At 45.0% G+C, this 27,825-nt stretch overlaps 3 protein-coding genes across 4 annotated transcripts in view; 2 read left to right on the top strand and 1 right to left on the bottom strand.

The window, feature by feature from the left end:
* The first annotated feature begins 1,310 nt into the window (after nucleotides 1-1,310).
* On the top strand, nucleotides 1,311-18,713 carry LOC117584418. The gene is made up of 6 exons (XM_034273282.1): nucleotides 1,311-1,786; nucleotides 14,542-14,977; nucleotides 15,072-17,452; nucleotides 17,505-17,642; nucleotides 17,702-17,909; nucleotides 17,966-18,713. Exons 1-6 carry the CDS (start codon nucleotides 1,685-1,687, stop codon nucleotides 18,274-18,276), a joined length of 3,576 nt encoding a protein of 1,191 aa, XP_034129173.1. The 5' UTR covers nucleotides 1,311-1,684; the 3' UTR covers nucleotides 18,277-18,713.
* Nucleotides 18,714-19,714: 1,001 nt separating this feature from the next.
* Nucleotides 19,715-21,109, top strand: LOC117584548 (threonine-rich protein). Its single transcript, XM_034273501.1, has 2 exons — nucleotides 19,715-19,746; nucleotides 19,804-21,109. The coding sequence occupies exons 1-2, from the start codon at nucleotides 19,744-19,746 to the stop codon at nucleotides 21,037-21,039; spliced, it is 1,239 nt and encodes a 412-aa protein (XP_034129392.1). The 5' UTR covers nucleotides 19,715-19,743; the 3' UTR covers nucleotides 21,040-21,109.
* Nucleotides 21,110-22,863: 1,754 nt separating this feature from the next.
* Nucleotides 22,864-27,825, bottom strand: part of LOC117584287 (homeotic protein female sterile) — a 27,860-nt gene continuing 22,898 nt past the window's right edge. The window contains exons 2-6 of one of the 2 annotated variants that reach the window (XM_034273105.1): nucleotides 26,367-26,924; nucleotides 26,003-26,218; nucleotides 25,325-25,759; nucleotides 24,960-25,173; nucleotides 22,864-24,893 (exon numbers count right to left, since the gene is read on the bottom strand). In XM_034273105.1, coding sequence (XP_034128996.1) covers nucleotides 24,418-24,893; nucleotides 24,960-25,173; nucleotides 25,325-25,759; nucleotides 26,003-26,218; nucleotides 26,367-26,924 — 1,899 coding nt within the window. In that variant the 3' untranslated portion in view covers nucleotides 22,864-24,417. The remainder of the gene's footprint in view (nucleotides 24,894-24,959; nucleotides 25,174-25,324; nucleotides 25,760-26,002; nucleotides 26,219-26,366; nucleotides 26,925-27,825) is intronic. The other variant, XM_034273106.1, reaches the window with a different exon arrangement.

The raw sequence follows: 27,825 nt of genomic DNA on the forward strand, positions 1-27,825 counted from the left end.
GGCTTCAGATAATTGGCTGTTCGTTGGGGTCGGAAATTGAAATGTTGGTGAAGTGAGGCCGGCGATGAAATGGGAATTTGATAAACTGATTGATGGATTAGTTGATTAGACGTTATACCCGTCGCAGTAATGTTCGGGGGATCTGGGAAAATTGCTGCGATAATTGGGTGGAAAGCTGGAAATAGTGGAAATAATTGTTTAAACGCTCTTTTCTGATAAGAAGTGCGTTTTTCTGTGTCGAAAACTGTGAATGACTTGTTATACAAGAGGAAATCAATTTAATAATTAAACTAACTCAATCGGTTGGCTAGGTCAGAAGAATTGGGAAAGTTTTGTGGAGATTATCTTGCGGGAAAAATGATCAAAAGCTTGAGTTAAAGGAAGGTTTTCTTTTATGATAAGAAAATCTCAAATATCCTTAAGGGCTTGAGAATTATTTCCTCACAGATGTCTTCATTAGAAGAAGTAATTTCTCAAACAATTCCATCCGCAAGAAAATCCCCGGGCTACTTAAGGAGCGACTCTCCATTAAGTGATCAAAACAAGCATAATGACATGCTGATCCCCTTTCCAAATAGGTTTCATGTGATGTAAGTCGGTGGTGATCGCAGAGGGATACACCGAGCCACACACAACATTACCAGCTGAACTGAAAGCAGAGCATTAATCATGGCCATATCATTAATATATGAATCAGTTCGCAGATGGATTGTTTGTCCAACAAAAGTGCCATAAAGTCATAATTAATGCGGCCATGAGCATGGAATTCAGCTTTCAGGGGCTACCGGTGAACCAGCAACAGGGCAGATATGATAGACACACGTCTGAGAGCCCCCGATGATGCTTTAAACGGTGTAAGTACACAATTCTTTTGGGGCGAACTCGAATTCTCGGACGCCCCCAAACCGAGTGTTTATCTGCACTTCCGAGTCGGCTACGTGATGGCTAGCAATTGCAATCACAGAAGATGGCTTTTGTGGATGTGGATTGGCCACTTCTGGGTTCGATAAGCGCTTCGACGCTCCGACAAATGATTCACGTGAAAAATCCAAGCTCTCTGCTTGGCATTTCCTCATGTTGCCGGCTCAGCTCAGCAACACTTTCTCTTTCGAGCGCTCGTCTGTGCTCTTTGCTTTCTCTTCGATATTTGCCCGGCCAAAACGTAGCATGGCTCATTCCCTCTTTGACTCTGGCAACATGTTGCCGGTGCAGGCCCACGATGAGCCAGCCCCAGCGTCTGAGGCAACGTCGCAGTCTTCGTTTTGGCATCTTCGTCGCGAGCTTGGCTTAAATTGTTACCAAACGTTTAATGATCTTCAGTTAGTCTTCGAACTTTTACCGGACCAGTCGTGTCTGCGGCTTCCACCTGCAGCTCGAGCTCAAGCTCTCAGTTCCTCAGTGCGCCTCAAACGTTAACGGAATTTTAAACAGATCCAAGAGACCACTACTCGAAGAAAGAAAAGAAACAGAAACTGAATCATTTGCATAAAGCAAATAGAAAACGAAACGAAAATAACTCTGGCAAAAGTTAACTTGGATTTTGATCGTTGTGTATCGTTTCCCCATCGCATATCTGATATTTCTCGCGCGCCCCTCCATCGTGTTTGTTTTGAAAGAAATTAGTGTAACGATATTGGGTTGATCCAACAAATAATTGATATTTGATTCGGTGTTTCGGTGAATCATGCGAGTCTCATTGGCACTGTGGGGCACTCTGTGCCTGTGGGTGGTCACGGCGAATGCACAGGGATTTATTCCGCCACCCAATGCGGGGCATCATAATGCGGTAAGTCTTGCATTGAAAGTGTTTGAAATAACATAGATCCTTGTTTATGCAATGGGATACACTTAAACATTTTTATTTGTATCAAATTGGGGTCAGTTCAGATGATTGTTCCACATTCCCTCCCATTGACAAAGGCATTCATCAAATGTGTGCCAAGCAATAATCATCTAAATAACAGAAAGAAATATTTAACACACAATTTGCATTCCCATTGAATGTATGCAAATATTTATTGTCGTCACCAAATTGACACAGTTTTTAGCTCAGATTGTTGCCCCAAGTGGAATCCCAAAGAAAGTTTCCTGCCTTGACCAGTACTCGCATAAATATGTCAAAACACCAAACTTAATCGGTTGGACGAGTTTTCAGAGACTGTTAAGCAAATGTTAAGCAAATCCCAAACAGAAAATTCCACAGACTTGCATAAGACTTTCTATCAATAGAGGAGAGGGCCAGCTTGAAGTTCGATCTTAAGCGACTATTTAACAATTCAATTATTCAAATATTTGTATTCAAATTTCAATATTAATTGCGGCAGAATGTGCGCTGGCAGCATTGAAAACGAAAACGATTTTCAACGCCTCAATGAACTTTCCCTTTTCATAAAAACATTTTGATCGGCCTGCTGGGACTTGATTAAATGAAGATGCAAAGGAAGCAAAGCGCCACGAATCGGACTGAGATGAGAGGCAGAGGCATGGGCCAACGTTTAAGGCATCGCATCGCCGGTGTAGACCTGTGTCCAAACCTGTTCGCTTGGAGTGGTCAAGAAACTGAATACAAAAAGAAACCCTCTTTCGGCAGCGGATGAACCGCAAACTGCAGAGTCATGTGAAATGTTTGAGAATCTCCTATGGAGTAACGCTTGGGGCTTTGCTGTTGCAAAGTTGAAGGTCTCTAAGATATTTATTGTATCACCTAGATAATTGATTATCTCCAAGTTTGATTGGGCCAGGCCACCCCCTCTGTGTAAGCTCATGTTGATGTAAGCTGAACGTGTTTGACATCCGCTGCTACAGTTTTCACTTTCATGGCCGAGTCCGAAAACTTTTGGCCAAAAGCCACAACAATTTACGATGTGAAATCATCTGTTTTGTTGTCTCCTCTTTTTCTGGTTGCCTAAGCTTTATGATAGGATGAACTAATGCCTATAATTGAGACTTGGATTACGTAAAAAGATTAATTCGGTATTGTTCAAGCTGCAGGCAATGTTTTGATACGGGACTATGATGGTCTCGCGCTGAAGCTGAAGGTAAAGAAAAACGAACAGACATTGATCATAACAGATGCTGTGGCTTTTAAGTGCATGTATGAGGAAAGAAAAGAAGACAAATACAGATACACTCTTTCCTCAGCTGAACCCCATCTCGCACTGCATTGTCCTTAACCTTTCGACGCGACGCAGCCATTGACTTGCCGATTTCCTTTTCAATAAGTTTCAACAATTTTACCCAAAGCGTCGGGGAAAACATGGCTTGGACCAGATAGCTGCCAACCCCATCTCTCACTATTGACATAAGTTTGCTATGGCAATGGCCTGCGATTGCGATTGCGGTTGCAACAGCAGCAGCAAAGACTTAGCCAAATACAAAGAGGGAAAAGGCCGTCTCATCATCTTCCTTTTGTCTGGCAGTGAACAGGAACTGGTCGAAGCCGAAGCTGGATTTGATAGTTGCAGTCGCCTGTCTTAAGAGCTTTTGCTCTGTTTTGTTTTTGGGACTTGGGACTTGGCATCTTTTCGGTGGCTCTGCAATTTCCTTTGTGCGATTTGGTTTTTGTTTTTGCTATTGCTTAATTTTATTTTAGCTTTTATTATTTTGTACATTTATATATTGCCTCACGTAGCATGTGCAGTTGGGCTACTGCGTCGTGTAAACAGAAATTGCCGCCAACTTTGCAGCCAGGCAATGGCATTCGGCAACATCTGTTGCCCAGCGTTCATGTCCATCCATCCAGTACAGAGTTCACTGCGCCTGCGCTATAGTCAAAAGTTCCAGTCCCCAAAACAGAAATCCCCATCCACATCCCCATCCCGACAGATACAACAATTTGCTGTCGTCGAACATGTTTTGCTGGGCCTGACTGCCTGCCAAATCGTTTGCAAAAGTTTGTTGTTACTTTTTTACTTTTTGGTTTTGTTTTGTGGTATATTTTGCATTTATTTAACAGATTGTTTATTACTTATTTATATCTTCTAGGACTTTCACTTTTCTGAAGTGAATTCAAAATAAATATACAAATAATAAGAGATAAATCCTACACCAGAACACAACATTTCAAATTAGAAAGATCCAAAATATTTGCTTAAAACTATTTAAAATTAAACATTACCACAAGGAAAGGAATGGAATAATGGATTGATTTTCGCGTTTATTTATGACATTATACAACCGATCGTACATTTTCGATTAAGCGTAGCCCGAAGCCAAAAAATATGACAGAAATTTCCCAGTGGTTTACCTGGGGGCATGGCATTCATTGAAACTGGTTGGCAATCATTTTATATGAATTAATATATGTCTGACAGGCCCTCGGTCAGGCCATACAACCTGTTCATTGTCGGTTCGCTTTTGTTGTCTCAGCACCACCAGCAGCTCCACCAGCATCTGCCACCACTAACATCCACAGTAAGAAATATAACAAGTCGCCGCGTTTCATTGTAATTTCTTTTTGCGAGTTTGGTTCTGGTCTTTTTCATGGCATGGAAAGTGGGTCAATCGAGAGATCTTTATAAATATTGTTGTTCGGTTGCATATTTATCTGAAAGATATTTTGGGTGAAGTGACAAACTGTTAATGGATTTGGCTTGAAAAATGAAAGTTGTTGGAGCACTGGAAGGTGTCTGTCCGATCGAAAGAGAGAGGATGATGGCACTTGCCAGGGCCCAAGAGCTAATCAAGCTTAGGGCCCAATCATCGCACCTAAATCGCCTTTGATGACGTCCCACCAGTTTTCCACTTGAGGAAAGTAACAAGCTGCCATTAGCGAGGCGCCACACTAAATCGATTCGCATCAAACAAATCCCATTGAGATCGCTTTTCAGCTGCTAACCACAAACAAATAAAATAAGTGAACGCTAATCACACACTGAGAGGAGGAGGCCCAATTGGGGTCTGGGGCTCTGGCTCTGGGTCTGCCCCACCATTACTTACTTCTTTCTCAATTGTATTTATTTTCGTTGGACGCCATGCGGTCTGATTTAATTTGATTTGTTTTGCTTCCAACTGGATTTCGACTGATTGAGAATTAAATCAATTTCGCTTTTGAATGAGAGGAAAATTGTTCAAAGGGTGAATGGAACCAGAGTGTCATGCCTGATTGGGCAGAGGAGTAAATGGAAATGGAGTAACAGGGCTGCCCAGGAAACGAATGCAAAATGTAGTTGAAATTGTGATACAACTTTGATTATGAAATAAAGTTCCTGTCTCTGTTCACTTGAGTTTCTACAGTCTGTGTGACCTACATCGAAGCACAAGTAGAACGTCGCGATTTTGGCTGCGGAAAAAGTTGAAGACAAGAATAGCGGATCCCCCGCAGACTCGGGGTCGCCTTCCGCTTTCGATGGCTGCTCATCACTCTTCCGACTACTCAATTATTAAGTCATTAACATGCACTGTGATCTCTCCCAAACAGAGCGCTTGTTCCGCACAATTTAATGGTTACGATCGGTGGCATTATCCGAGGAAACAATAATTTCACATGCCAATTGCGGGCAAACCTTTATGCCAAATGACGCACAGCATCTGTCAGACGGATCAAAAAGGGAAAAGAAAGTAAAAGGGCTCGGCGACATAACTCATCGCCTGTTATTGACAGGCCACCGAGTGGCTACTCTTCTTTGAGGTCATTAAAAGTAGCTTGGATTTCCCGAAAAGAGCAATGCCAGCTAATGTTCAAGCAAAATCGGTTTTCTCATGGTTATTGTTGCTTAATTACAAATTACGACAAATAGGAATGGGAGTTGGAGCCTGATGAATGCCGCAATTAGATGAGGTATGTGCAGTAAATATATCAAGGCAGTTTTCACCCACCATGCAGCAGTACCCAAGCAGTACCAAGTGCAGCAAGTGGCAACTTCCGCATTACACATACGCCACGTGAAACGGGTTTGGCGGCGGTGGCAGCCTCAGCTGCATCTTCTTTCTCGCCATAACTCAACACGAATATGGCCAAAAGTCAAACGATCCTCGTCGAAGCTTCGCTTACCCCACACGTAATGCAATAGCCAAGCCCAAAGATCTGGCCCGACCAGGGACCGGGATCGTCCCGAGCCTCCGACTCTCTGAGCCTCCCGAGGCAGTTCAAGCTGGGCAACCCGTTATTGCCCGATGCTGTTGCACTTTCGTTTTTCTTATTGTGGCTCTCTGCCTTTTGTCTGGGTGAAAAGTTTATTGCGCGAAAATGAAGAAGCGTTTGTTGCTGGCACACAGTTCCAAAACAAGATTTCAAATAGCCCGCTGCTGCCGCTGATGATGATGATGCTGTGGATGATGATAGTGGTGTGGCACTAGGCAGCCAACAGCAACTGCAATGGCATCTGCAACTGCTGGTGGGGCTGCTGGTTGGGTCTGGTTCGGTCTGGTTTGGTCTGCCGAGAGATGTTGCAAGCCGACGACGAGTTGCATAATTTGTGTGTTTTCCTCTTGGCTGTCTGGTGGGAGTCAAAGTTTTGTGGGGTTCGTTCGCCGTGCCTGAAACAAACTACAAAACTTGTCCATTGATTTGCACTTTATTTATGTTTTGGGCGTAGAAAATTTGCAAAGAAATTATTTAATGCTGGTGGTAAAATTGTGTAAAAATTAACTGAAATTCGGGTTGGGCCTTGGAATAAGTCAAGGATTATGGAAGTTATCCAATGGGAATTGTAATAAAAGGAAATATTATGGTGAGGCTTCGCTTTGGAGGAGTTAAATCACTCAAGAGGAGATACTCTGGTTAGTACCCGTCAGGTCCAAACACGCCTCCCAGCTCGCAACAAGCTGCAACCCACTTCACACTCTGGTGCAGCCAGCCTGCGTCTTCCCCTCGAGGCTCCTTCATGGCACATTATCGCCAGCGGCCGACCGAATACCCCAAAACTGTAGCCCCACTCCCGCAGCCTCAGTCAGGCACTTTCAGTTAATTGTTGCACTGGAGTGGAGTTAAGAAAACACAGCCAAAACACAGCACAAGCAAAAGCAAAAGAAAAAGAAAAACACTTTTCGCAAGCTTCGCTGATTTTGAGCACCGCAGAAGTTCCAGTGCTGGCATTTCAGTTGCATTTTCCATTCGCTGGCAGCGTCCTCTTCTTCAGCGCCAAAAGTGTTTAGTTTTGTTGCAAAAAAAAATAAAATTTAATTTGCTGTGCGGTTCTCCTCCTGCTCTGCGCATTTGAGTGCATCAGTTGGGCATGCGAGGCAAGATGCATTTGGCTTTCGATTTCATCAACACAAATGAGTCTGGGGTGAAGAAATTTCGAATGTGTATCGATCGAGCGAGCGGTGCAGTGTTTCACAGGAGAACTGTGATTCCAGAAACTGATAAACGTTTAGTAATTTTCTCAGATTACTGACACATGGACAGGATCTCCCACGCGACGGCTAACTGGCTCCCAACCTCAAGTTCCAGTTAACCCGGCTAAGGTTAGTAACCGCGGAACAATGGTCAGTGGTCAGTGGTCAGTGAGCCGGCCAGATGGGTCTAACGACATTGTCGCGCTCCGTCCCATCCGGGTAATTGCTAAAAACTGTCACGAACTGCAGCAAAACAGTTTACTGACTCCGACTCCCGTTCCGAGCTCTGGGTACCGCGGTGGCAACTCGCAACATTTGTCAGACCATAGACCCCAAGACCTTAGACAAGGGACTGGCGGCCGCAGGCCAAAGACCCTCCGCAATTTGCATGCGCAGACCCCTGAGAGCCTTCTTTCGCGGTACGTCGGACCTGGCGCAGAGATTGCGTGACCAAAACCACAGAGACGGGCACGAGACCAAACCGAAAGCCAGCAATGTGAGCATTTGCCGTATCAAGCCCAACAAGGCAGCTCAGCACCGATAGGCTAACCGATATAATCTCGAAATAACTTAATTGGTTCCTCGGAAAATCAGGGAGCCGGGCGAGGAATAAGTACAATTAAAAGAACTTCACTTTCGAATCCGAGACAGTTGGCTGTGGCGCACTGGCGCACTGGCGCACTGTTAACCCATAAATTATGAATTCCAGCTGAATATGAAAAGGTTTTTCACTCCACACCGAACAATGGCGGCACATTTGACAAATGATATGCCCGGAGGGGGCACAAATGCAGTTCCAAATGCAGTTGCATGCAATGCTAGTGTGTAATTAAATCATTAGACTGACTCTAAAACGGACTCCCAGGAAAGGTCTGAAAAGTACAGTGGAGAAGACTGCATTGAGTGGGTGAAACTGTTGGGGTTGCTGGAAGAAGTATCTAAGAGCTTAGGCCGCGAGGCATTGCTTCGAAGACCTCATGATCACACACAACTCGACCTTACACCTTCACACTTTTCCCACAATTCGCCAAAGACGAACAGTTATCCAAGGTCGAAACCCACATAAGCGTAGACCCCAAACGAAACCATTGCCTGACCCATATCCATCTCGAAAAGACGAGCGCGACAAAAGCTTAATACTTCGCATCAATTGCAATCGAGTGGCTTCAATTCAAGTGACAGCCCATGAAAATGAGTAGACAAACAGTCCCAGCTCAATGGCTCTGCTCTGAAGTCACTAAAATAAATACGACTTCGAGTTCGAGTTGGGGCTTGGAGAAATATCTAAGGTTGTGTGCTCCGAATTTCGCGCCATTGAAATTCCCAGTGACAAGGCAGGCAGGCAGAGATGGATGAATGGAGAAAAAAATTGCACAGACATTAAACTGCGACTGGAATGATGGGCACGCGGATAACAAAGGTCCGAGACTTGAACGGGTTGATGCTGATGAGCGTGGAACGGACTGGGCGTGTCGGGGCTTTCACGGCGAAATTGAGTTACGAAATCCGATGAATGCAAATCTTTTGGGCACTCATCTCTTGAGCAAGACACAATTGCAATGAAAGCGAAATTACAATATTTTGTTGACGATCCTCTCGGCTGTTCCCTACTGTCCATCAACAGACCGACCCAGGCACACAAATCTACGGATCGATGTGGGCGCCAGCGCCAGCCCAGACAAGGCTGAGATACAAAGATAAAATGTGGCACGCAACTTCGCTTAGCTGCGTGCGCCAAAAATTATTGAATTGGAAAGTAAAATTGCAGCGTATTTAAATTTATTTCCAGCAATAATACAATTTTCAGTGGTTTGTACTTCATGTTGCACTGACACGCAATTTTGGTTTAATAATTATGAGGATCTTTCAGGCGATTGTCGGCGAAATAATAATTGTGTTATGATATTATTTGGCCGATACTCTCAGTGTGGCTTCGGAAACTGAAAGTGTGTTGAGGTTGGAAATTGAGTCGTTTGCTTGTGAAGATGATTAAGGTATTGATAGTGATGGATTGACGCACATAATCATTGGGAATAATGGTTGGAAGGCGCATAAGTGTAAGTCTTTGTTTGAATTTCCCATTGTACTTGTTTTCTTCACTCACTTTCTATTTCAAGTTCTCTGGTCTAGTGGCTGACCTTCCTCTTTACGGACAGATTTCTCATCTTGTCAATTACCTTCGAGACTAACATCCGCCAAAACATACCGAAGCTCTGTTTAAGTATTGACTTAAAAAAACACTTTGCAATTAGCCATATGAACATGTTAATTGTCCAAAAAAACCACTGTCCCATAAACCTAAATTTCTCATGCTAAAAACCAAGTCAAATCTGAAAAAAGAAGTGGGTTTATTCAAATTACAATTACTCGAATCAGTTTGGTACGACGAGCATCTGCGAGATACAGCATCATGGCAGCAGCTGTGCTGCTGCTGCCCCTGACAGTGCTAATGATGTAATAAATCTACGGAGCTCGTAAAAAGTGTCAGAGTGTGTCAAATTAAACGTATGAGTAGAGCTTCCATGCACAAATCTTAGCCAGAGCGCGACAGCCCGCTGCAGGTGGGAGCGTGGCCCAAATATCAGCTACCCGTGTGGGCCGCGTGGGTGCATCTGCGAGGAAGTAAGTTTGTGCAATTCTTGCCATTGGCACTCTGCCTTCATTCAATTACTCGCACGTTAAATTGTGTGTGTCACTCGGGTATGAAGTGCTTAAACAGTCGAGCGATTGCACTAACCCGCAGGTGATGGTGCAATCTTTTTGTAGATTTGTGAATGCAAGAGATGTAATTAACTGCAAATTGCCGTGGGCTGCCGGAGGATCTAACGGTGGCCAAACAAGTTTAAACAAGTTTCCACATCTCTTTGACTACAAAAATATCCTACATTTTATTCTTTAATAAATGAATTGGTATTTCAGTAATACACACTCGTTATAAACAAACACAATTACTCGTATTAGCTCTCATTTGTCGAGTATCGTAGATCTAAAACCTTTGAAACTGGTCAAAAAAAGCAGTCACAATCATACAACTCCCATCAGCCACATACTCGGCCAATTTCGGGGCTCTAGCAGACAAATCGCGCTAAATTAAAAACAGTTTTACAAGCGGTTTCCCTCTCTTTTTTGTGAGTAGGGTTGGGGTTGGAATGGTTGGTTGGGGCAGCGATAGCATCTTCTGTACAACTAGGAGTGGAATTACGGAGCTGACCAAGTTTCTTGTGGCCGCTTCTTGTTTGTGCATAGCGATTGTTAAGTAACATTTGTGCTTGCTTTTGCTTTTATTGTGGTGCTGGCGGCATTTGCCTGGAACCTTTCATTGTTGCTGCCGAGTGGCTTCTTTTGCTTACATGTGGCCAGTGGATACAGACCATGCCATGCCGTACCCCTTTCCCTTTCCTTGGTTAGGTGTACTCGTAGTTGTAGGTGTTGGCCAAAGCCTCGCTTGAGGCAATTTCTTACTTACCTCAGTTAATTACACAATTTTATGTAAATTTCACCTTTTCCTTTTGCTGCTGCTACTTTTTCTGGGGCTATTGTTGCTGGGCATTCTTTTGTGCGGCCGCAAATTAATTACTTATTTGCTTAGCGGCTAAACAATTTTGTTGGCAATTACAATGCCTTTAGGAAATCCACAAAAATATTTCTGTTTCTTTTTTCGGGGCATCTCTGCACCCCCCAACTGCAGTCATTTGTCGATAGTCGGGAAAAGTGAAAGGGAATTGCCAAATTTACGGACTGTTGACCAACAGTCTGAATGGAACCCGAAATGAGGCAGCGACTCTCAAAAAATCGAAGCCATCAAAGGCCATCAAAAGCTTATTATGCACATTTTATGCAGTGTGGAAACTGTCAACAGTCACTGTCGAGGGGCTAACCAGTTCTGGCAGTTGATAGAAAACCAAAGCTCCTGAGTCAGTACCCAAACCCAAAATGCGGAGTCAGTTCTGAACTGTATTCAGTTAGGATCGATGAGATGCTGAAACTGAAGCTGATGTTGAAATGATGTGAGCACGATCTCGCAGATCTGACTAAGATTGAGTTGATGCCCTGCGATGATAAGTTAGACAATTTAATGAGCCGTTAAATGCCGATTGCAGCACAATAATAAATCAATTTTGGGTAACGATCTGGCATAGATTTGGTAAAGGATTGACTTCTTACTGGTAGATGTTGAAATGTTGAATATACATTTAATATTAGACTATTTGCTAATGATAAAAGAGGCTCTTATTTTTGGACTAGGCCGAGAACACTTGTCACCATATAAAGTTCATTATAATTGGCCGACTTGTTCAGGCTGCCAGAACAAACAACAACGATTGAATCTATAAATAAAAGCAGCAGCTTCGTTTCCCACAATGGCCTACGAGTGGAGCACCGTAAGCTTTAGTGGCCCATTAGCCAGCAGTTGGAATTGATGCCAAAACTGACATCTGACATGTGCATCTCTTTTTATGGCCAGAACACAAATTGCAAAACATGTCTGCAAGCGCCTCCAAAACGATCCTCAGATCTGACTAGAAACAACCTTGAAACTTAACAAACCACCAAATAATCTCGAGCAAGACAAACAAAAACTCCACAAATACAACAGCCAGGGGGAAAAACTCCACAGCACACAAATTCAGTGCAAAACGTAAAGGCAAAGGCAGACTTGTGCATGCGTTTCTTGGTTGGCTGCGGGGTAGGACAGGAAATCCGAAAGGCAATGGGGAAAAACGGGGCCAAATCGGATGCCATTGGCCATCGACATGACCGAAAAAACTGGCAACTAGAAAACTTGCAAGAGTTGTAAGAGGCCGCAATGCCGCGATGCCGTTGCGCAACTGGGGACTTGAAGAATTTACTGCATCGCCTCGGCTTTTGCGTAACTCTTACTTAAGCGAAGTATCTCCGGGGGCGCGTGTTGCAGATCTTCTAATTTGAACTATTAAATTATAATTAGCATAAACAACTTAGCTGCTGACTAAATGTATAACGAATCACTTTCACTGCGAAACGAAACCTAGCCCAAAACCCAAAACCCAAAACCAAAACCGAGACTGAAAACGAAAACGAAAAGAAATTTCCAAATTCGCTTTCATTTTGTATCCCATCCAGAGGAGGCTGTGGACCCGATGTGTGATGAGAAATCAATTATGAATTATTAACAAATTAGCTGGGAGTTCGAGTCATGTAACTGACAGGTACATCACGGATCACAACGCCCCATCAAACTTGTGAAAAATGCTGCTATCGGCGGGATCTATAAACTGGTTTGCCATCACTTCCACTTCTTCTACCTCTTGTCAGCAATCTCACGGCGTATCTTCTCTCATTAGCATAATGCCCATTCGACTTGACGGCCCTCCAATGAAAACGTATTTGACATGAATTAGAGTTTGTAGACGGCCAAATGACTGCTGACCAAACCCCTTACGTCTGCATCTTGGGAACTTTCTTTGTATAGCTATTGTAAACGATGAGTTGTTAATCAATTTATGCGATTTTCCATTTATTGGAATGCATTTTTTGAAAAATTCCTGACCACCAACTCCGTGACATAAACATACAACATAATTTGCCTATTATGATTAATAGTTTTTCCCAATGTTTTGGATGGTGTCTCTTGATATCCGTTACTCACTCGAGTTGTCAATCACTTGACACCTTCAACTCCAGTAGTGAACAGTGAGGCGTCAACGGCGTGGGTTGTGGTGGCATTTGGCGACAGCAATAACCACAAAAACCTGCCAGAGACCTGACAGAGAGCTGCAGAGCCTTTCGATGGGACTGCGCATGCGCAGCGCATTAGCTGGTCATTGATTGGTGGCGGCTCGCACTGGCATTTAAAAACGAAAGCGTTTTGCATACGAGTGTACAAGTGCCGTGAAAATGTTGAATGAGCACGCTAAACCATGAAATTGACATGTCGAACATACAAAGAGAGGCTGGGATTTCAAAGAAAAGGGAACAGAAATATGACAAACCCTATGAGGACAGACAGGGTTCAGTGGCTTTGGGGCTGGGGTGTTGATTGCCTTGCCAGCTGATTGATGATTGATTGAGGTTTTCACCAGACGAGTAATTTGTGGAGAAAAGTCATGTTTAGAGAGAAAGAAAATTGTGAATGAAAAACCAAAATTGATGATACAGATGCATGACAAGCCAGTGTACGAGACAGCGAAGGTTGGCTAAAGCCATGAAGACAGATACACTCAGAAAATACTTGCTGGCCAACTATTTACTAAAAAGAAAATACACAAATAATATAAAACGTGTTAGGCAGCCTCCCAACTCTCTCGATCGCCTGTTCCTCCACCTCCAACACACATTGAACTTTTCTCCAAGTTAATCTTTGGACTGCGATTAGGTTGCATAATCAAACGCCGCCCCACTGACAGCAACATCATCCAGCAACATCGGCTGTGGCTGTGGCTGAGGCATGATGAGGCGCGGCATTAGCGGCAACAACATAATTACCATGCGAAAAGAAAGATCTGAGGATGGCCGGGGGGAGCGACTGATAACGCCTCAGAGAAGAAGAGAAGAAGAGTTATGACCCGGGCAATTAATTTGTACATACAGCAGCCATCAAGGCATAAACCAAACAGAGAAACAAACAAGATCTAAGCCTGCCGCTGTGCAACGTGTCTACGCTCCTCCTTCTGCTTATGTTGGATAATCATTGCTAAACAATTTCTGGCCTATGCCCCATGTCCAATGTCCGACTTGGTACCTCGATGGGTCTTCTCTTGGTGTGAGGCTGAGAGGTTGTATAAGCGGGCTGCTCTATGGGATAAATTCGCTAATGACACTTGCAGATGGAAGACAATGGAAGTGGGTTACCATACGAATGGCGAAGAGTTCAAATGGGAGGATTAAAGTTGATCTATCTTGAAATTGGGTATAAATACCAAGAGTTGCAGTGGTTAGATTATTATGTGATCTCTTTGCAAACTAGTTCCGCTACTGTGCCATTTTGTGTGGACTTCAACTTGACCGAGTGGCCGCCAAAAAGGACCCCAGAGCAATCCCGAGACGCGTTATCTCGTTTTTGGCATCTAAAATGGAGCAGAAACTGGTTCATGTCTATTTATGGGGCGAGTCGAGGGGCTTTTACTTTTTCTGTGTCAGTTTTCATTGCATGCCAGCGAAGGAGAAACCAGGTGATGATGAATCTGAAGCTGGTTTTTCTGCAATACTTACACGATGATGCAATGGTGATGGAAAGTTGTGCGAGTAATCTCACGTTATGCCTTTTCTTGCGTTCCATTGCAGCCGCCCTTTCACAACGCGCATCGCCGCCAGCTGAATCTGCAGCAGTACAATCATCAAAACTTTGTCCAGGCTGGCGTCGAGTTGCCCATTCCTCACCGCCAGAACCAGCAGCAGCAGCACACACATCTGCATCACCAGGCACCGCAGCAGCATCGATTCGGGCAGTTCGCACAGCAACAGCAGCCATCTCCCACCCAGCAGCAGCCCCATGGAAATCAGCAGTTCCAACGATCCACCCAGAGTCAGCTGCAAACGGCTCCTCAATTCCCTCAGCAGCAGCAGACGCAGCAGCAACTGCCCTCGACTTCCAGCAATCTGGATCTGCATCATCAGAACTTCTTGGACTTGAGAAACTACGCGGGTTCCCAGCAGCAACCACAGCTGCAGCACCCCCAGCAGCAACAACAACAGTTGCCACAACGCCACAAACAATTTGGTAAGATCTGGACTCCACCGTAAAGAATCCTCCTATCTATTGTCGTAATAATCTGCTAACAATCCTTTGGCGAATGTTATGTTTCATCTCTTAGATTCCCGCTTGCAGTCCACAGCCTTTCCGCCACAGCCCTCGAGGGAAACCTACCAGCAACAGCAAACCCAACAGCAGTTTGCCTACCAGCAGCCCGGATCCCAGCAATTCGTACCCCAAGTTCTGCCTCAGACCACACAGAAGTTGCCCAGCCAGGCGCCCGTGCCCACCTTCCAGACAATTCCACAACAGACACCGCATCCAATTCAGCAACAGCAGCAACAGCAACAGCAACAGCAGCAGCATGGCCAGTTCAACTATCAACAACAGCCAGCCCCTCCGCAGTACCAGTTGACACCCCAACTGGGTCTGCCTGTACCTCTCTTCAGCACCTTGCAATCCACACCCTTCCCAGCGCAGCCCACGAGAGAAGCCTTCCAACAGCAGCCGCAGCAGCAGCAGCAGCAGCAGCAGCAGCCACCCCAAGGTCAGCAATTCCAGCATCAATTTGTAAATGCTCCCGCTCAGCACCAGCCAGCAGATCAGGAGTACAAGCAGAAGCTCATCCAGAAGCACGAGCAGTTTGTGGCCAAGCAGTACGAGAAATCGCAGCACAAGGTGCGCCAGCAGCATGAGGAGTTCCTGGTCAAGCAGCACCAGATCAAGCAGCACATCTTGCCGACGATCATCACCCAGCATAATGGCAACTACCAACACTCCCCCTACGTTGGCGGTCCGCAACGTGGCCGCCCGGTGGCACATCCCACAGACTACAACCAGTTCAGCAGCGCCCTCCAGCAGTATTACAAAGAGCATCCAACCACGACAACGACCACGACGACGACGACAACAACCACTGAGGCCACCACAACGCCCAAGAAGAACATCTATGCCCAGGTCAAGTCGGAGCTCGGAAAGTTTCCCATCCAGAAGGGAACCGGCAAGAAGCCTGTCAAGACCTTTGCCCGCGATGATCTGTTGAAGCAGCTGAAGGCAGCCCTTTCAGAGGCACCGCAGGAACCGCTGACCGGCAACAAGACCTACGACGAAATGGATCTTCTGCTGCCAAATGGCCAGAGAGTACAGGTCATCCGCACCACGGACCCCAACCTCGTGCAGGGACAGAAAGCGTATTCGCAGGAGCAGCTGCAGAACCTGCTAGCCCAACAGGGGCTCGGATCAGAGGCCAAGTTGAGCCTAAGCGATGTGGCTCCCAGCAAGAGTAAGGACCTCGAGCTGCCCGGTGGTGGTAAGGTGCAAATTCTGCGCTCCCCAGATCCACAGGAGTCCGATACCCTCCCAACAGGATCGCTGCCCGGCGGTGTAGATCTGTCCAGTCTTTCAGCTCTCTATGGCGGTGGAGCAGGGGACATACAGGGAATTAGCAGTGGAGCTAACAGCATTGCCAGCTCTGCAGTTATCACTTCAGATTCCGATGAGCCACCCTCCCTGGAGGAGCTGGCCAAGCGCGGACTCATTCCCGATGGCTATGAGATCGAGGGTCTGACCCCAAAGGCAACGCCTGCGCCTGCTCCGGTGCCATTGCCGGCCAAGAAGAAGGCCACCTACGTGTACCTCGAGGAGCAGGCCGATGGCAGCTTTAAGATCCAAGGAGTCAAGGCCAATGGTGAGAAGGAGACCAAGCAGACTGGCGCCGAAGTCGAGAGCATTCTGGAGCGTATCAGGAGCGGTGAGATCAAGCTGCCGCCTTCTGTCTCTCGACTAACCCTGCCCAACGATGAGCTGGTGGAGATCAAGAGCGGAAAGATCATCCAGACCACCCGTGCACCACTTACAACGACCACCACCACAACAACCACCACAACCACCACTCCGGCTCCATTCGTTTCCAGCGGCACGCCGACCAATCATCGCCAGTATCATCCCTCTAGGACTTCGACCACCAGCACAACCACCAGTGCACCCTACACACCCCGCTACAGCCCCATCTACGAGAGCAGCACCACCAATGCGGCAGCTGCGAGTCTAATCCGCACCACACCCGCTCCAGTGTACAGCTCTTCGCCGGTTACCGCTTCTTCGTATCTGGGAGGAGGCTCCGTCTCTACTCACCTTCCGGTGGTTACCGAACGTCTCTCGGATCTAGCCCACACACAGGAGCTGTTGCCACCTGCGCCTCAGTATGCTGACGCCCTTGTCCAGGAGACCGAGAATACAGAGAAGGCGGCCCAGGCTGGTCCGGGTGCAAGCTCCGTCCTCTCCAATCCAAGCGAGGATCTGCTGCAGATATTGAAGTCGAACGGACTGTTCGCGATGGCCAAGTACCTCCGCCAGTCGGGCTTGGATAGCATTTTGAACGAGACAGGACCCTACACCATCTTTGTGCCCACTGACAAGGCCTTCAAAAATCTCCTGGTACAGTTGGGTGGACCCGAGCGCGCCGAGGAGAAATTCCAATCCAATCCAAGGCTACTGAGTGGGGTAAGTGTATAATTTTCATGCCGAGAAAAGTTACTCAATTGCTTTTTTGTAGCTATTGCTCCACCATGTGATCCCCGGAGCCTTTGAAATTGCAACGCTGCAGGACGAGATGACGGGCGTGTCCCTGGCTGGAACCCAACTCCGCGTCAATCAGTACAATATGCACGACCAGGAGTGGAATGATGTCACTGTTAGTAAACCCTAAAAGCATTTCCCTATGCTGCTTAACGATCTAATCTCTCAATGCAGCTCACCACTATCAATGGAGCCATGGTTGTGCTGAATAAGAAGGATATTAAGATCCCGCAGGGAGTGGCTCATGCCGTGGATCGTGTCATGTTCCCACTGCCTGTAGGGGATCTTCTGCAGACTCTGCAATCTGATCGCGAGGGTCGCTTTAGCAACTTCCTCAAGATCCTTTACACCTCAGGACTGTCCGAGAAGCTGCAGAGCAAGGGTAAATAATAGTAAATTTAATCCATAATTTGCATTGAATATCATCTTTTATTCAAGGTGTAAAAACGTACACTGTTTTCGCTCCTGTGGACAAGAGCTTCAGTGAATTGGATTCGGACACGCTGGAGAAGCTCTACAACGATAAGGAAGCCGCCGAGCAGTTTGCCATGAAGCACATAGTACCTGGAGCTCTCTTCTCCGCCGGTATGCGTTTCTACCAGGTTAAGGACTCGCTATACACGGGCAAGACCGTGATTCTACAGAAGACGTCTGCTGGGAAGATCAAGGTGAACGATGCCCAGATGGTGACGTCCAACATCCCCGCCACCAATGGAGTTATTCACGCCTTGGACGGCGTTCTTGCGTGAAGAGATTAAGAACTGGCCAAGGAGATTATATCGGCCTTGTTATCGCGGTTTTTCGTTTAGCCTTAAGACTTAGATTAAGCGAGGAGGAGAAGGAGCCTTCATCAACCACATCCAAAATTATTAGTGAAATCTTGCCAACGCCTTGGGAGGGCCAAACAAATTGCCGTCTTTGGACAAATGGTGCAAACCCGCAATGAGACATGAGCAGATGTACACAAAGATTTGGTGCTTCCATGAACTGTCCTGTATTTTTCTTTTTCGCCTACATAAAACAGTCATTACAAATAGTTCAATTTAAGAGAAGAGAAAACATGTGTAAAAATCCAAGAGTATGGAAACAGAATGGGATCTAATCTAAGTTCATATCTAATTTATTATTTTGGCATTACTTTAAATGCAATTTAATTTACTAAATTCTGTAAAATAAACAATAAATAGTTAAGTACAAAAATACAAACTCTTTTCGTTTAAACAAGTATTTTTAAAATGGGAAAGTAAGTAACGTCCAAAACCATTGCATTCCATTACATTTCAATGTCTTGTATCTATTTGGATACATTCCTACTTGAGTGAAATATTGAGTAAGTACATTGTATGTCTGCATTAGATAAGTGGTTGATTCATTTCCGTTTTACTGACGACTTGTTCATAAGTTTAAAAATAGTTACAGTCGTAAATTTTATATTTTATGTGCTTTTGGGCTTAAATTGAGGTACAAGATTTTGTTACAAAAGTGATTCTTGATTGGGTATAGAAACGTATTACGTATTACGTATTACGAAACGTATTAGAAACGCCTCCTTATGTAGTTTTTTGTAATGGTACATTACTGTTTATAGTTTATAGTAACAATTTTATGCAAATTGTGCGAACAAACTCTCATTTTCAAATTTAATTAAAATTTTCATAGATTGCCTAGTTATAAAATTTTAAACAGAGTCAATCAATGTATCTTAAAACTTCAATGCTCTAAATATTCGGATTAATAGAGCCGATAGTCATATAAATTTGAATTTGAAATTTGAAATTTGAAATGAGTCTGTTCCCCTAGATTATGATAATAGCTTGTTCTCGAAATCGTAGTCGTTGTCAATTCCAAGCTTCTTAACTATCAGAAAAGATTGTTCATCTGATAGCACTTTGTTTCACATCGGTCTATTTTGGTCAACCCCGAAACATCTGCAGATTTACAAGATTCCCCATTAATGTGTGTTCTTCCCACATTCTTAACACAACCGTAGATAAAACCAAGTTCAACCTTTCGTGAGTTATTTTGAAAAACAATTTCCGACGCATAAAGCTAAGTGCATGACGTAAATTCAGGAGCTGTCAGGCGCTTATCTCGACTACCTTGCCTGGTGCTTTGTCGTTCATTAACTCCAACTTAAACCAAAATAGCTATCGAGGAAGAAAGTACATAAATGGTGTACAAAGCTATGTTGCATCAGTGAATTCTGGGAGGCCAAGATGGTAAGAACTGAATGGTCGGGAAGTTCTTTTAAATAAAAAACGAATTTTTCCTTTCAGATCCGGAGTGGTTTTGTTGTTGTTGTGCTGTGGACTGCACTTCTAACAACCACCCTTAGAGCCCAATCAACCGATGAAGCAATAGCAGAGGAAACAATAGATTTACAAACTGAACGAGCATCAATCTTATGCACTATATTTCCACAATTACAAATATGCAGAACTACTGTACCTCCTGAAATAACCACAACTACCGAGGAAACAACAACCACTGAAGCCCCTACAACTACTGAAGGTCCTACAACTACCGAGGAAACAACCAGCACTGAAGCCCCTACGACTGCCGAAGAAACAACAACCACTGAAGCTCCTACGACTGCCGAAGAAACAACAACCACTGAAGCCCCTACAACTACCGAGGAAACAACAACCACGGAAGCCCCTACAACTATCGAGGAAACAACAACCACTGAAGCCCCTACAACTACCGAGGAAACAACAACCACGGAAGCCCCTACAACTACAGAGGAAACAACAACCAGTGAACCTTCTACAACTACTGAAGCCCCTACAACTACCGAGACAACAACAACCACTGAAGCCCCTACAACTACTGAGGAAACAACTACCACTGAAGCCCCTACAACTACCGTGGAAACAACAACCACTGAAGCTTCTACAACTACCGAGGAAACAACAACCACTGAAGCTCCTACAACTACCGAGGAAACAACTACCACTGAAGCCCCTACAACTACAGAGGAAACAACAACCACTGAAGCCCCTACAACTACCGAGGAAACAACCACCACTGAAGCTCCTACAACTACCGAGGAAACAACAACCACTGAAGCCTCTACAACTACCGAGGAAACAACAACCACTGAAGCTCCTACGACTACCGAAGTAACAACAACCACTGAAGCCCCTACAACTACCGAGGAAACAACAACCTGTGAACCTTCTACAACTACTGAAGCCCCTACAACTACCGAAAAGGTAACAACGGAGTTGACCACTCCTTCAACCGAATCGCAGCCAAGTATAGAGCACCACATACATTATCACGAGATATTTGGAGCGCCAGGATTTGTGCATCCTTTGCCAGGACTTCCACTTCCACCATTGCTGTTTCCAGGAATTAACTCATTAACACCAGCTGATGCTTCCATACTTGGCATTATTCCCGTACCTCCTCCACTACCTAGACTACCACCACTGCCTCCACCACCTCCACCACCATTTTTGCCAAGACCACCAGCACTGTTTCCCTTTAACAACATATTCGGAAAATAGGATACAGTTCACATCTTGAAAAAAATGTATTATTTTAAATTAAGAGTACCATATTCTGCGCAACTAAAAATATGTTAGTTTTCCTGCAGTTCCATTCCGGGTGCTTGGTTTTGAAAAATCTTAAAAAATCAGCAAATTTTAAATAGTTCTATTCAGATTCGAATAATTTTTTTTTTTTTTCTCTCTCTTTATATTTACAATCTGTTTTTAAACAATAAGTAAATTGTATAATTAATATTCAATTAACAGAAATAGCAGTTTTCCAATGAGCCCTGCTATTATATATAACATCTTTTTAGTTTGTTAAATTTATCTATCAGGGATATCGAGAATGTGGTATCTTTTCAGTCTTCTTACTGTTAGGCTATTGTCTAATAGACTTAAGGCTAAATTATTTTCGTGGTTGTGGAGTCTGTCGATGTATTTCTTACTAGTTTTCTTTATTTCTTCTTTAATGGTTGGAATATTCAGATCTTTGTGGATGTTTGCATTAGATACGTAAAACGGAGCATTGACAATTTGTCGCAAAGTTTTTGATTGGTAACGCTGAAGTATTTCAATATTTGAGTTGCTAGCAGTTCCCCAAAGCTGTATAGCGTAGGTCCAAACAGGCTTCAGTATGGAAGATTCGAATAATTGAACTATGTCTTTTATTTATCATTTTGATTTACATAATGACAACCATTTTTCGTTGCGGATGGAAGATTGAATCTTAAAGGAACGAAGAAGAACGTTCTGAGACGTTGCTTAAGCATCGCCACCACTTGCCAGCCAGAATATACAAATGAATATTTGAACTGTAAAAAGATACCTGTTTCAGGATGTGCTCTCTAACCGAACTATGTTATTACCTCTTTAAGTGCATACACGACTACTACACCGAAATGGCAACATGTAGCTGCCATGTAAAATACGTAGATAAAGGTTGGAAGTGCCACTGTATGATTTGAGTTGCCTATAGCGCCATCTGTATGTGGGGGCATCGAAACTATGGTGCTGTAAAGCGCTTAACTTTTGTTATTTAACATCAAGCTGGCACTGTGACACAACCACATTTAGACAACATTGAATGAAAACTAGTTGGGAATAGGAGTATACAAAATTTCAAAAGAGATACGGTAAATGAACCCCTTGATGGGCATCTACCACTGCCACCCCACGCTCTGTTAGGGCCTAATGGCACATGCTCTGTTGTTGATGTCTCCACATAAATTATTTAAAATTTAAGAGTTCAAATGACAGATTCCGCCTAGACATGTTGGAGATAAAACCAAGCCCTTAAAAATCGATGAGCAGGTTCAAAGTTCTGCAATCGAATCAAAAAAAAAAAACTATTGGCTAAGAAGCGATCATCTCTCATTGTGGTTGTGGCTCTTTGTTTGGTGGTTAGTTTTCTTATAAGAACAAATAATAAAATATTAACAAGTCTCAATGGATGGAAGAAATTAACCAACAAGCTGTGTCTGCTGAACACCGTATAAGCCTGTTGTAAGTTACGAATTATAAACCAACGTCCTTTCCAATGTCTTTGAAAAGACAAAAATGTATCTTTCCACATCCACGTAGAAATCTCTTAGTAATTAATAGATAGATAGGTTTTTAATGTACATATAATTCTCATAAATTCTTTATTAAATCGATTTTTAAAATGTTGTCTTGTTTCCACTCGTGATTCCTCTGTTCGGGCTGGTTTAATTAGTTTACTCTTCTCAGCGAATGCCGCTCATTGTGGTACGTTTAAGTACTCTTCATAAATATCCCGCGCCTTGATCGAATTCTTTTGGATATTTATTTAGTTTGTTTTAGTCAATAATTATCTGTTGGTTAAATAATTGTAGCAATTTATTTATATTATTAAATTCTATAATCTGCCTTTCATAGCGAACTCCCATTTAGAGTTTTCGCTTTCTCACATCCCTATTTAACCGATGTTCCTCTGTGTTTTCCAGTGTTTGTGTGTGGTGTGTGGTTTTTTTACATGCACATTTATAGTTGCAAAAACATTAATGGCTATTTTGTATTTAATTACTTTATTTGGTATATATACTTCCATAATCGAATGTGAGTAAAAAGCAACAGCAAAACAAAAATGTAAAATTTTAAAATATATACACCTAATGGCAGGTAAACCAGTCGAACTGAAGGACATTAAACAAGAAACTGGAAACAGTGTACAAAACGTAGTTGTTTCTAAACTTTAAATACACATTTACCAACTTCTATTCCGTTTTTCAAATTCATTTTTTTTACATTTCTCTTTTCCTTTCTGTCGTTTCTTTAATTTTTAGCTTATGCATTGTAATAATTTTTCAAAGTATCACCCTGTGTTTTCTCATAGTTTTTCATATTTTTTTTTGTTTTGTTTTCCTTAAAATGTTTTTTTTTTTGTATCGTTTCCTTAAAATGTACAACAATACTTCAACTTATTAATTATTATTTTTCATTTTTAACAAATCGCGCTCATTGAAAACGGGCCATGAAATCGTTGCTCCTTCCCCCACCGGGGCGAGTCCAAAAATATGCAATAATCAAAAGTTTAAACAAAATCAATGCGAGTGTTTGTGTGTGGCTATTGTAGTTTTACTTTTAGTAGACACTGTAGTACGTTGAACTGTTGCTTGGATTTATTTTTATTAGAGTTTTCCAGCTATCTGATATGTCTCTTATATGTATTTTTCGATATTAGTGGATAGATGATTTGAAGGGGAACATTTTATGGTCGATATTGGGATATAAAGCAATCCAACATTGGATCTAGAACTGTATTTATGATTTTATGGTTGTCAAAATATTTGTCTTGTAGGAAGGAATTTCGAAAATAGTCATAACAAATTCTCATGGAAGTGATTTTAATTAATATTGTAAATAATATTTCAGCATCCAAACAAATTAAATAAAAAAAAATATATTTTGTTTGTTGTATGGGGGATATCGCTAGTTCTTGAACAGTTTTGAATTAAATAATCCAGGGTGGAGGCTTCATTTGAGACACATTCAGATGGCTGGAGCAGCTCTGCTATTTTTAATGTTGTGATATTTTCAATATTTGTTTTGGTTTTTGTTTATTGTTTAATTCTATTTTAATATTCTGTACGTAGTTGGAGGAATAAACACTTAAAATGTTTTGTTTAAACGAACTTCCTTTTGGCTATTTCCTGCTCTCCTGCTCTCTCCTCCTCTTCTGCCTTCTACTCCTGTGTTGCTCCTTCGTTTTGCTCTATGCTTTGACTATTTCGCTTAGTTTGGCGCGACAGTGTGTGGGGTGAGTGGATCAGTTTTTGTGTGTAATTGAATTTATATTTAACTTTAAATAGGAACAACCCGCGCGCGCCTGGCATCGCTTGGGTCCTGGAAACTTGAGTGCGCCCCCGGCCACGCCTACTGCTGCTGGACTAGCAGCTGCTCCACCTGGTCGGCGGTGCGCAGTAGGAAGGCTGCGCTCTCACGGTAAGCGGATATCACCTGGCGGGCCGCGGAAACCTCGTTGGGACTCAGTTTGTGCGGAAGGATAGGCGGTACTCGGGCGGATTGCCCGTCGAGACCGCCGCCAGAGCTCGCCAGGAGCTGCTGTTGCTGTTGCTGCTGCTGCTGTTGTTGCTGTTGTTGCTGCTGTTGTTGTTGCTGCTGCTGTTGCTGCTGCTGTTGTTGCTGCTGTTGGAGCTGCTGTAGCTGCTGGGTTGCGGTCACCAGAGCGCTGTTGGTGTTGGCATTGCTCAGGGTGGCCAGGTTGGCGGCACTGAGCTGGGAGTTGATGGCTCCTGCCACGGACAGATTGCCGTTGTTGCTGCCGAGCAGGTTGCCGCTGACGCCGGAGCCCAGCGAGGTCGGTTTCATCGAGAGATCGGTGGGCGTCACTAAAAAGGAACGGACAAAATTAGAGTCAGGTTCAACTCCGGCCGAGAACTCAATGTGTTACTCACCATTACCCAGGGCAGCCACCCCGGGAAAGTAGCCGGGGTAGCTGGTGGGCGGGAGGCCAGCCCCATTCGAGGCCACAGCCCCGTTGGCCAGTGTCAGCCCGGTCACGCTTGCCCCACCGCTCACGCTGGCATTCGAGCTGAGGGCCAGTGGAGAGCTGCGCGCCGAACAGTTGCTCTGCATCAGCGGCTGACCATGGTGGAGAAGATGTTGGCTCTGAAAGGATTTATTTAGATTTAAACTCAAGCAATGTTAACGATTAAAATAGAAAAGATGCGAGTCACACTCCAGGATCTTTGCTTTCTTTTTCACGCAGAAACAATAGTTTACGACTCTGTAACTAGCTGGGCAAATAAGTTGAACTTACCTCCGTTCCACTGGTACTGCCGCCGCCCGCACTTCCGCCCACGTTGCTGGCCCCGCCGAAAGGCAGCGCCTCCGCATGCTCCGAGTTCGGTGTGGAACGAGCGAAGCCCACGGCGCTGACAAAGGGCAGAGCAGCGGCCGCCACATTTGTGAGGCCCGACGCATCCGCGACACCAGCTCCTCCGCAGGTGACCGTGGCATTGCCCGCGGACGTGGTGCTGGTTCCACCGGCACCGGAGCTGGTGGCAGCCACAACAGCAGCAGCCGCAGCTGCCGCAGCCGCTGCGGCAACAGCACTGCCAGGAGCCGGCACCGCGTGGGTAATGGGCTCCAGGCCAATGCGCATCCTCTTGGCATTCATCGATTCGTTCTCGCAGGCAATGGCCAGGATTTGTTCCGCCTGCACTGAGGTGAGATGTGCAGGGGTTGGTCTGGTCTGTAACAAAAACAGTGAAAGAATGGTTAGCTTTTGTTCAGTTTTTGAGTAGCTATCAATATCTATCAGAAGCAGTGCTCTGACTCATCTCAAATCTTGCAAGAATTCCATGAAGACTGGACTCTGGGATCCGCTCCAAGAGCAAGCGGACGGACGGACGGGTGACCAGCAGAAAGACTTGGACAGTTGCTTATAAATATAGATGAAAATCTAATACCCTGCGATTTCCGGGTATAAACTTACTTCGATTAAGCTTACCGTATTCTCCCATCCGTCGCGGGTCTTCTTGTTGCGTCTGCACGACTTGAGATAGGTGCGAATGCGTTTGCGGGAGCGGTCACTGAACTCGGGGAACTGGCGAGCACACGAGTCGATGATGGCCTGGATCTTCTCCTTTGGCTGCTTCGAGATGGGTATAATGCGGTCCAGATTCTCATCCACAAAGAGCCGCACAAACATCTGCAAGCAAGAAAGAAACGTTCTAGAAAATCGAAATCGTTGTACGGTAACCAGTTCTCTGGCGACTTCTTGGCAACGCTTTGCTTTACATTCGCTGCTCACGGGGAGGGAAAGAGAAAAGTCTCTCTATCGCTCTCGCTTTACTCACATTGAAGGCCTTGAGGCGCTCGGGATCGTGGGGCGTGGCCAGCTTCTCGTCCATCTTGTCATCAGAGTCGTCCTCGGAAACCTCGTCCTCCTCCTTTTGTCCGGAGGAGTTTGTCTCGTCCTGCGTCTCCATGGGCGAGTGGGTGTCCTGCCGCGGCACCGGGGACAGCGAGCTGTCCATCTTAGCACTGGCCGCCGCAGCCGCCGCCGCATTCTGGGCGAGCGCGTTCTGGTACTGGGCCCACAGCCCACCCACAACACTGAGGTCTGGCCCTTCGGTCCCGTTGCGCACCGCCGTTGAGTTCTGATAGTTCCAGGCGAGGAGCATCAGCTTCAGCTTGTCTGCGTCCTTCATCAGACCCGCATAGGCCTCCGACTCGCTGCCGCCTCCTCCGCCCAGGCCGCTGACGACTTCGCCCAGGATGCCGCCGGTGCCCAGGAGGCCGCCACCGCCACCTGCTCCTCCTCCACCGAGTCCTGCGCCGCCGCCGCCGCCGCCCACACCGACCACCGTGCTGGTTGTGTCGGTGTTCGTGGCCGGTGTTGCTGGTATGGTTTCCTGATAGAGAGAGAGAAGACAAAGATGAGTGGAAGTTCGTTTTTTGGGCAACTTTCGAGTGACCGCACAAAGTTTTGGGACTCCGTTCGATATGCCAAATCCCAATGATTAGAAGAAGAGCCGGCTGGAAGTTCGTTAGACCATTCAAAAGAATGCGGAAAAAGAAGTAGCGTCAAAGAAAGCTTTCGGGGTCGGACAACCCAACCAAAATCCATTCCCAGACCCCGAATAAGAACCCAAACCCAGACCGAGACGCAACTCAGTATTTGAGGGAAAGTTTTCTCGACTTTCATCTTCAGAGAGGGAGGGTCAGTTGTTCTCTTTCTCCCTTCTTTTTTCCTATTCTGTTCAATCTTGGGGTTGCCTTTTTTCACTGCCTGCCTTTTGTGCACTGGAAATTATTCGAGTGGGTGGGACAAGGTCCGGCAAGGGTCTGCTTCTGCTGCTGGGTGATGTCCCTTCCATTTGCGGCCAACATGGCTCTAATGAAACATTTCCTTAGCTGGCCCAAGACGTTGGGTGTCCGGCACAGGCAGAGGAACAACCTTTTTTCTCGTACACTCCTTTGGCTTGTGGTTGAAGGACACTGGTTAGGTGGGTTGGAACCAGCACTGCTTGGGGGATGGCCATCGAGATTGAGGCAGCTTTCTTTTTCTCTCAAATGCACAAAAGGTTCGGTGGCAGGAAGGAGCAGCATAGCCTCGACTCCAGCTCTTAATTAACATTAATTTGCAGGCTCTCTGGGGGCCGTATGGGAGGTCAGCTCCAGGGAATGATTTGTGGTGGGTTCTCAGTCTGTCAAAGTAACGCAAAAGGATTAGGGATAGTCGGTCCACAACCTTTACTTTACTCTCTCTCTCTCGGTGCTGAGTTGAGTTTCAGTTTATTTATAAGTTAATTT

Source organism: Drosophila guanche, unplaced genomic scaffold (genome assembly GCF_900245975.1).
Source record: "Drosophila guanche unplaced genomic scaffold, DGUA_6, whole genome shotgun sequence".
NCBI lineage: Eukaryota > Metazoa > Arthropoda > Insecta > Diptera > Drosophilidae > Drosophila > Drosophila guanche.